Source organism: Lissotriton vulgaris, unplaced genomic scaffold (assembly GCF_964263255.1).
Source record: "Lissotriton vulgaris unplaced genomic scaffold, aLisVul1.2 SCAFFOLD_1312, whole genome shotgun sequence".
Classification (NCBI taxonomy): Eukaryota; Metazoa; Chordata; class Amphibia; order Caudata; family Salamandridae; genus Lissotriton; species Lissotriton vulgaris.
In genome coordinates this window covers 542,407-552,736 of record NW_028241407.1, presented here as the reverse complement: position 1 = coordinate 552,736, position 10,330 = coordinate 542,407, and the positions used below count along the sequence as shown (strand labels likewise).

Sequence of the window (10,330 nt, the reverse complement as noted above, 5' to 3'; positions counted from 1 at the left end):
ACACAAACAGGGTAAAGTCTTGAGTCTCTTTTTTTTCATTTTCTTTAATACATCCTGCACCTCGCTCTCTTCTTCTCTTCCTCTCATTTCAATTCATCATAAAGTACTCAAATTTACTTTTGCTGTATCAGCACAGCACTTGTCGGGGGTTGACACAGTTTGATGGGGTCCCCCCACTATTATCTAGAAAAGGTACTCAGTTCCACCTAGCTCCTTAGCCTGCGACTGGGAAATGTTACTTTGCTTCTTGCATCTGCAAACACAGGCCTCAGAGTGTTTGTAACTTTCCGTCCCGCTAGCAGCGTCCCCTTAATTTATTTGTGTGAGTAGCGCAAGAGAGGAACAGAGAACTAGGCAAAATTAGCCCTTCTATAGCTTAATACACTGTAAATGTGAAACACTTTGGGGCTTAGGGGCTGGATAAAGAACGTCAGGAAACAAATGCAAATTAAAGCACATTTTATTCATTTGCCGAACTGTTTAAAAATGTAATTTCCAAGTTCCACATATCTGTTTAAAAATATTTACACTTTCAGTCAATTCCGAGTTTAGTTACAAACTGATAGTGGGAAAAACACATGATGTATAAAAACTGAAACCAGAAACTTCTTTTTACATTATTTTATGTTTCTTCTTTTTGGTTTTTAAAACAGGCCGTCTACCTTTTCCGTGAAAATTATTATGAGGCCCGACATCACTTCTTGTGACATCACTACATGTGACGCCATTGCGATTTGCATATGATAATGGGTTCCATCACTATTTTCCTTACTTGTTCCCTGTTTATTTGCATGACATGGGTCTATAAGTATTAAAAATAAATATATAAATTCACAGGTATTCAGCTTGTTTCTCTGGTGATGTCACACATTGACATGTATTCGGCTGCTTCTTCAATTTTAAGGTGAATACAAATCACTTGCCATTCCCCCTCCTTCCATTTCTCTCTTTCTTTTTCTCCCCCTTTCTTTGTCTCTCTCGCTCTCTTTATCTCTCCTCCTCTCCATCTCCCACACACTCCTGTTAGCTTTAGCTTCATGAATGTCACTGCCACTTCTGGCATTCATACAACAAATCCTTCAGAACATTTGAGAACAAGGGACAATCAGTGTGGAAGACGAGTTGCTGTGAGTGCAACTGATTGTCCTGGCACATATATGCTTTTGATGTGGGTTTTCGCTATGTCACCACATTCTTCCGAGTCTGCTGCTTACAGTGGTTCAATTCTGGTAAAAAGTAGAGTTTGGCAAGTCACAAAATGAATTAATAGAGAGAGCCAAGTCGGATAGGAGCCAAGGGTCACACTTAGCTATAAGGCCCAAGGCACAAGCTGATTTATCAACCGATATCAGTCGGTAAAAGATGCAGCAAACGTTACTTAAAAACAAGGTACATGCTCTTTTATATCTAAAAATAGGTTATTTCTTGAACACCTGTGCTTCACTTTAGTTCACAACTTGTACTGCAGTGGCATGTGTTAATTGTAATACATAAATGTTTTCAATGAAGCTTCCCATTTCCAGAGCCCTGACAACATGTCCACTCTGGGTCTTTTGAGTTCATAGGTTTTATTACTAATCCAACAAGTTAGCTGAAAATACCGTTGTTAGTCCCAGGATTGCTCAGTGTTGCTTTTACAGGTAGTGTGGTCAGGTGCGATTTAATGTTTTTCTTTGTATCTCTTCTTCACCAAATAAAAATCAACAATGTTTCTTTTCTTTTAGTCCACATTGTGCTCAGCTCCCACTGTGTATCCTGGTGCATCATGTCTCTTTGCTATGTGTACGGAAATGAACAATCACTGGAAACAAACAGTTTTATAATTCTGCAAGTACTGTTATCTGTTTTTCTTCTTTACTGCTAGTCGGTTGTTCTATCATCTGGTATTTCAATGTTCCACATAATTAGAATTTTATCTTTTTCTGTAATTCATTCCTCTCACAATAACTGCACTGTTCAGCTCTTGTCTATGTCCTTAGATGGGTCAATATTATTTTTGATGTTCTTAAGTTCTTTCCGGAATCTCTGCATCTCTAGCATTATTTCCATGTGAGTTAAATGAAGGAGTGTATTCACTGAGGGCTGTGTGGGATCGGAAATTGACAAAAGCCCTTCTCACTTTCAGTGCCCTTATATGTTTTCCCCCTGTGTGTTTGTTGATGACTTTGTAGCTCTAATAGTAGACTAAAGCTCTTCCCACATTCATTGCACTTGAGTGGCTTTCCCCCTGTGTGTGTTTGTTGATGTTTTCGTAAGGTTGATAACCGACTAAAGCTCTTCAAACATTCACAGCAATCATATGGTTTTTCCCCTGTGTGTATTCGCTGATGTCTTTGTAGGTCTGATAATTGACTAAAGCTCTTCCCACATTCATTGCACTTGAATGGTTTTTCCCCTTTGTGTATTCGCTGATGTCTTTGTAGGTCTGATAATTGACTAAAGCTCTTCCCACATTCATTGCACTTGAATGGTTTTTCTCCTGTGTGAGTTTGCTGATGATACCTTAATGCTGAAGAGTAACTAAAACTACTCTCACATTCACTACAATGATAGGGTGTGTTACCCGTATGTGTTCGCTGATGACTTTTTAGCACTGATAATTGACTAAAGCGCTTCCCACATTCACTGCAGTTGAATGGCTTTTCCCCTGTGTGTGTTTGATTATGTCTCTGAAGGCTTGATAAGTGTCTAAAGTACATCGCACATTCACTGCACTTGAATGTTTTTTCCCCTGTGTGTATTCGCTGATGAATCCTTAATGGTGAAGAGTCAATAAATGAACTGTCACATTCACTGCAATGGTATGGCTTTTCCCCTGTATGTGTTCGCTGGTGTATTTGTAGTTCTGATAACTGACTAAAGCTCTTTACACATTCATTGCACTTGAATGGTTTTTCTCCTGTGTGAGTTTGCTGATGTGTTTGGAGGTTTGATAATCGATTAAAGCACTTTGCACATTCACTGCACTTGAATGGTTTTTCCCCTGTGTGTATTCGCTGATGTGTTTGGAGGTTTGATAAGTGACTAAAGCTCTTTACACATTCATTGCACTTGAATGGTTTTTCTCCTGTGTGAGTTCCCTGATGATACCTTAATGCTGAAGAGCTGTGAAAACTACTGTCACATTCACTGCAATGAAAGGGTTTTTCCCCCGTGTGTGTCCGCTGGTGACTTTTTAGGTCTGATAACTGACCACAGCTCTTCCCACATTCATTGCACTTGAATGGCTTTTCTCCTGTGTGAGTTCGCTGATGAGACCTTAATGCTGAAGAGTAACTAAAACTACTGTCACATTCACTACAATGATAGGGTTTTTCCCCCGTGTGTGTTCGCTGATGAATGTGTAGGCCTGATAATCGACTAAAGCTCTTCCCACATTCACTGCAGTTGAATGGCTTTTCCCCTGTGTGCATTCGCTGATGTGTTTGGAGGGTTGATAAGTGTCTAAAGCACTTTGCACATTCACTGCACTTGAATGGCTTTTCTCCTGTGTGTGTTCGCTGGTGTATTTGTAGTTCTGATAACGTACTAAAGCTCTTTACACATTCACTGCACTTGAATGGTTTTTGTCCTGTGTACGTGTGCTGATGAAGCTTGAGTTGTGATGACAAACTAAAGCTCTTGATGCAGGTGTATGATTCTTCTTTCTTGGTTACTGTCTGTGGGTCGGGTATATATTTGTCTACATCCCATGACTGCATTTCCTGATGGGCCAATATGGCTGATAAAGTACTTGTGTTTTTCTCACACACTTTAAATGTGTGCTGTATTTTGCACGTTTGGTTTCTGTTTTAACAATAAAATGCAATAGCCACCAAATATTTGCCACACTCCTAATACGTAGAAGGTGTATTTGTAGCCGATTGTGCCTTTAGATTGGATTATGGCTATGCACGCTTGCGGGTAAAGTTGTATCTTCCTTCCGGCCGGTGCAAATTGGAACAGCCTTTTGTTTTGTAGATATAAGAACTTATATTTCCTTTAGCCGTCAGTTGTCTGGCTTCACTCTGTTGTGCTTTTCTCCGGTTGCTGTGGTTTGGCCATAAAGAGTTTACAATCCACCCAGAGCACTGAATGATGGTTGTAATCACATCATACCGATACCATAATCAAAGTTGGTATTGGACATTGGTTTATACAGCAGGCGGTTTGTTATTGTTGTTGCCTTAATTTTCCTAAGGTCATTTCTTCGTCTTGTGTCGTGGAGGTGCACAGCTCAGACTCTTACATCCACCGAACTGCCCTTGACTACTTCATCCACTTACTGTCAGTTTGTGTGCAGGTTCCTCTGTCGCCGACTGCACTGATGTTTTCCTGAATACTGTAGCTCATTATTTCTGCTATTATTGAAGATTTACAGCATTAGCTTCTTCATACATTCAAGGCTTGTTTTCTGTTGGATGTAAAGATATTTAAAATTACTAAGTTGAAACATAATAGAATGAGAATTCACAATGTTTAACTGGTTGTAAAAGACATTTCGGGGATATTTACCAAATCTCCACGCAATGCAGCGCAACCCCCCTCCACCCCCCATGAGGCTGCACTGCGTTGCGCGACAGGGAGGGAGCAGGAAAGCACCATATTTTCAAAGATATGGCTCTCTCCTTCCTTTTCCCTTGCTCTGGCACCGATTACAGAGGCCCTGCGCCATGCACACTCCTTAGCTCCAGAGCGCGAGAGTGTGTGTGTGAGTCCAGCATAGGTTTTGTACAGGAAGGACAGCCTTCCTGTACAAAATACTATGCCAGACATGAGGAAAAGCTTTTCCCACTTTGTATGTGTGTTGAATAGTGCAGCACATATGCAAAGTCAGAAAAGGAAGGAGAAATGAAAGTATTTCTCCTTCCTTGCACCTAGTTTAAAAGGGTGCAGTTTTCTCACACTAAAGCCTATCTACTGTATTTGATAAATTGGGTTTAGCGTGATATATCTTGGGTGTTTGCATGGGAACGCCCATGCACCCTCCCTTGGCAGGCCTCCATGGCACAAAGTAATGCGAAACAATGCTATGCGCAGTGTCACATTACTTTTACGTTATTTCCAGCGCAAAACAAGTTTAGCGCTGGAAAGTAAATTAGGAAAAAAAGATTTTCCACCATTTTGTGCCACTTTTGTGACGTACCAAACTGTGCAACCACCTATATGTGAGAGCATCCCTGAAATGGGCACACCATGGGTTCTTAATAAAAAGACTCCAAAAAGTTTCCTTTTAAGTTTTCGAAAGTTTCAAAGATTTCTTTATTTTTCCAAGACTGATATTTCAATTCATATCAAGCTATTCGTATATTTCATCACGATGCATGATTCAAGGTCGTTATCTCAAAATATGCATTATTAAATACTCCAATGCATTTCGGGCATCTTGGCCCTTTATCATGGAGCCCTGAAACATAAGGATATGGCAATCAACATTCTTGTAACCATCGGATTGACACATGGGCAAATTTTGCGACTTCGCGATTCGCGAATTTGCGAATTCGCAAATTTGCGAATTTGCGGATTCGCGGATTTTTTAAATGGGGGGGGGGTCTTCTGTGCAAGTTCAAGTGCCTCTTGTGTGTATAAATGGTCAGAGACCGATCAGAGCAGCAGATGAAGAGAAACAAGCTCCTGGTCACAGGAGCAGCACGAGGATTGCGCTCGTGAAAGTCAAGGATACAAAGGCCTCTATCCAGCATCACAGCTGATTTTCGACGGTAGATTTGGGAAGAAGGCACACCTGCCCAGCCTCGACGATGCTCAAGATTGTTTTGGGGCTGATGAATGAGTCACTGAATTTGAGCTTCAACTAGTTCCAGCGACCATGTGTGTGTTACTATGCAATCGCACCGATTTGCGCAGGGGTCCCTTGAGTGAGCTGTCAGCACGAGGATTGCGCTCGTGAAAGTCAAGGATACAAAGGCCTCTATCCAGTATCACAGCTGATTTTCGACGGTAGATTTGGGAAGAAGGCACACCTGCCCAGCCTCGACGACGCTCAAGATTGTTTTTGGGCTGATGAATGAGTCACTGCTCGTGCACCTGCTTTATTTTATCTATTAGTGCTTCCTGTTGAAGCTAACTTAGCAACTATTTTAGGATGGCGCTGGCAGCTTGCCGGCGCCATCCTAAAATAGTTACAACAACTTCAAGCTTGAAGGCTTGAACTTTTGCCCCCCGGATCCGCCGCTCGCGGAATTGCGAATTTTCGGTAAATTCGCGGGAGTTTGCGGATCGCGAATTTACCGAAAATCCGCGAGCGGAATGGATTTTGTGCTCATGCTAATAAATAAATAATTAAACATGTCGTAGGTAGCAGCGTAATCTGCAATGCAGTGGTGGGTAGCATTTAACTAATTGTGCTCAGCGAGAGAGTATCCAGTGTAATGAACAACTAGGGGCTGTGCTCGGTGAGAGTGTGTAAGGCTGTATATTAAATCCGGTGGTTCGATTTAACCGTAACGATTAACATCGCCTCTAAAAATTGTGTGGACAATTTATAACAGTGAAAGTCACCCATGCGTATTATGCAAGGGGAAACCAAACTTACTTGGAGTTCCAAATGGGTGATCTGAAATGTTTGCGAGTGTTTGGGGAGTGCCGATAGCAAAGGAAAAGTAGCGCGAATCGGCTGCTACAGTCAGGTGGGGTGTGACAAGTGAAAATAGAAAAAGGAAAATAAAAGGACAATGTGTACTGCAACCAAGTGTGGCGGCCATGATTAAATGTGTCAGTAAATAGGCATGAATAGTAATCTGCGGTGTAAACCACACAGTAAGGACATGTAGCATCAGAAAACCACCACCAAGGGTGGCTAAATAAAACAACTGAATTCAAGCCGGTCATTAAGTCCAAACGGCTTCATTGCAATTTATAGATCCATGCAATCTCACGCTGTAACAAATGTTTGTTGTTGTCTATGCCTTCTCGTTTTTTGATGATTTCAAGAACCATAAATTTCAATTGGGAAATGTTGTGTTTAGATTCCATGAAGTGTACAGCAATGTTTGATTTTTCATTGTAGGTTCTTATGTTCGATTTATGTTCATTGATGCGCACTTTTATTTTCCTTTCAGTTTTGCCAATGTAAATCTTGCCACATGGACACTTCACTAGATAGATTAGGTTGGCAGAATCACAGGTTGCGTTCACCTTAAGATTGATGGCATGCCCCTTCATGGGATGTGTAACCACGTTACCTTTGATGACATTATTGCAATTGCTGCAATTCAGACAAGCTTGAGTGCCTTTATATTCCATTTTTTCACTTGGTTCTTTGTTGAGAATTTCTTGAATATTTGCATGCCTGGTGTATGCAAACACAGGTGGTGTCTCAAATATACCTTGAAAGTCGGGCTCCATCCTCAAGATTGGCCAGTGTTTTAATATGATCTTCTTGAATATTTTGCTCGTGGTAGAGAATTTTGATACAAACACCATTCTGGTGTCTTCAGTCTTGGTTCTTCTTTTTAATGTGTCATCTCTTGAGATCAAAGCTACACAAGTTTTTGCTTCTTCCACAATCTTGCTGGGGTACCCTCTGTTGCTAAATCTCTTACCCATTTCTTAAATACGTTCTTCCGCCAAGTTCGGATTAGAAGTAATTCTTTTGGCACAAAGCATTTGTAAATGTCTTTTGAGTGCACTTTGGTGAAAGCTTGAAAAATGAGGTGTATTATTACGATCAGTGGCTTTGCGATGAAGGTCAGTTGTAAAACCCGTGGGGGTTATAATGATTAGGACATCTAAAAATGTAATAGATGTGTGGTTGATTTCCCAAGTCAGTTTGATTCTGTCATCAATAGTGTTCAATTTCATCACAAATTGTTCAAGGTTTTGTTTGGTATCTTTCCAGATAATGAATAAATCATCAATTTATTGGACATATAATTTCAGATTGTTTGTCCAATTCATTTATCCATAGATGTTATTGTCCTCATATTGTTTCATGTAGGCATTAGCATATGTTGGAGCAGCGCAGTTGCCCATGGACATCCCAGATAGTTGTAAATACCATTCCTGATCATGTTCAAAGTAGCTGTGGTACATACATGTTTAAGGTGAAGTCATCTTTATTGGCGTTATAATTAGAGAAGTTGTGTCATTTTCTGCTGCCTGCTCGTGTTTGAACTGGAGCTGTGCTGAGGAGTGGAGCGGCAAGCTGTTACTGAGAGCAGCAGATAGAAGTGCGATGTGGCAGAGAGGAGCTGAGAGAAGAGAGGCCTTCGATTACTGGAGCATAGATCAGCTGGTGTAATCTGAGCTGTGTCGAGGTGAGAGCCTGCTGCCAGCATGTGTGCTTTCATCAACGTTTATCTGAGTCACGGAGAACAAATGAGTTGCCCAATGTTTTAAAGAATTTTCACCCTGCGTGTCAGAACTTATCTGGATGTAGTGGATTTATGGACTTGAAACCGGATACCGGGAGGCGGCACACAATTGGATATGTGGACAACCAGCGCTGGAATTAAGTTCTAAATAAACATTGGTTTATGACACAGAGGTTGATACTTTTTATTTTAAGGTGCGCAGTACTTCGCCATTCAACTGTCATCCTATTTTTAAACACAGCTCGAGCAATGTAATGCGCTTGGAATCTACCTTTTGTCTTCGTTCTGACGTTGTGGGAGGCTGGCGATGTCAATGACGCTTTCTCACATTTGTCAGGCACTTGCGTGCCGAGAGCCACCCGATGCGACGTGGTATGCGTGCCACCATTTTGGTACCGACGTCGCATTGCATCGCATTAGTCTTTACAGTCTGTGTAATCATCCCCATGGGAATGTTCTTTCGCGGCAGATACAAGGCTTTTGGGATATGCTTTGAACATTGCAGCACAAAGGACTGGCAGAAAGTAACCCTTTTAAAACATGCATGCTGTTTTTGGGAGATGTCACGAACTTTGGAGTTTGTTCGTTTTCATATGGCTTGTGCTCAGATACCGACTGGACATTGCAAGGAGTTTACAGATACCGGCAGATTAAGGACAGACATCTCTACTTCTATGAAGACCTCGGGTGAGAGATCGCTCATCAGACCACGAGACTGTTTATAACATTATTTTTGCTGGTCATTGTAATGTTATTTTGTGTGTGGGTTTAAGTTTAAATTGGAGTGTAAGGTCTGGACTCATGTATGCTACGCTGAGTGCTCATCCTTGGGGAGGTCATATTGCTGGTGTATTTTGTCCTGTGGTGACAGTTAATTCATGGTGTGGTTGGAGTTTCACTTTTAAATATTTTCATGGAGTTTGAGGGAGCTTGGAGTTCCACTTTTAAATATTCTCATGGAGTTTGAGGGAGCTTGGAGTTCCACTTTTAGATATTTACATGGAGTTTGAGGGAGCTTGGAGTTCCACTTTTAGATATTTACATGGAGTTTGAGGGAGCTTGGAGTTCCACTTTTAAATATTTTCATGGAGTTTGAGGGAGCTTGGAGTTCCACTTTTAAATATTCTCATGGAGTTTGAGGGAGCTTGGAGTTCCACTTTTAGATATTTACATGGAGTTTGAGGGAGCTTGGAGTTCCACTTTTAAATATTTTCATGGAGTTTGAGGGAGCTTGGAGTTCCACTTTTAAATATTCTCATGGAGTTTGAGGGAGCTTGGAGTTCCACTTTTAGATATTTACATGGAGTTTGAGGGGGCTTGGAGTTCCACTTCTGGATGTTTTCACTTCTACGTGGAATATGTGGGAGCTTGGAGCTCCATTTTTGGTTGCTCACTAGACTTTATATTTGACATTAGTGATGTGAAGGTTGTCTCTTATCTAAGTGTTGTACTGTTACGCCGTGAGTTGGGACCTTTTTGCCTCTTACTGACCTGGCCAGTCGGTTTGTTTGGTTTCTGGGTTGAGTATGTGATGCGTGGGGGGGGGCGCTAGAGGGCGCCGAGCAAGATGGCCGCACGTAAGTGAGGCTCCGCCGAGACCATCCAACATTCGCTAATTTATCCTATATATCCCGCCTAACCTGAACCCCATCTGTGAGCCGAACAACACCCGATGTATCTGGGAATCCGATGAGGAGATTTTTGACTGCTGGAAAGTTGGTGCGACCTCCTCCGAAGTCGAGCTGTCCCGCGCTGTGATCGCGCCTGGAGAGAACCGGCCTACCATCCTGAGCCCGCCCTGAAGCTGAACGGACGGAGGGCCTCCTCCACTGCCTACGGAGGGAATCCGGAGTGAGCGGCGCCCGGCGCCTGGGGTGGCGGCGCTTGTGAGGAACGAGCCGTGCAGCACCTGGAAATCGAGCGGCCTGGCCCAGCCCTGCTGGTTGCGGTGAGTGGGGCGGGGTACTAAGCGAGCCCGGGGCTGCGGAGGCAGCGCTCGGCCGCTCTGGGCCGCGCCG

General features: G+C 42.3%; 1 protein-coding gene across 1 annotated transcript; it reads right to left on the bottom strand.

Moving 5' to 3' along the window:
* Window positions 1-1,597: 1,597 nt before the first annotated feature.
* LOC147671307 (uncharacterized) lies at window positions 1,598-3,959 on the bottom strand. The gene has a single exon (XM_086948089.1). It carries the CDS (start codon window positions 3,699-3,701, stop codon window positions 2,073-2,075), a length of 1,629 nt encoding a protein of 542 aa, XP_086804215.1. The 5' UTR covers window positions 3,702-3,959; the 3' UTR covers window positions 1,598-2,072.
* Between the last annotated feature and the right edge of the window lie 6,371 nt (window positions 3,960-10,330).

Coding starts and splice junctions, on each gene's coding strand:
- LOC147671307 (XM_086948089.1), bottom strand. CDS start 3,701: ATGCAGTCATGGGATGTAGACAAATATATACCCGACCCACAGACAGTA.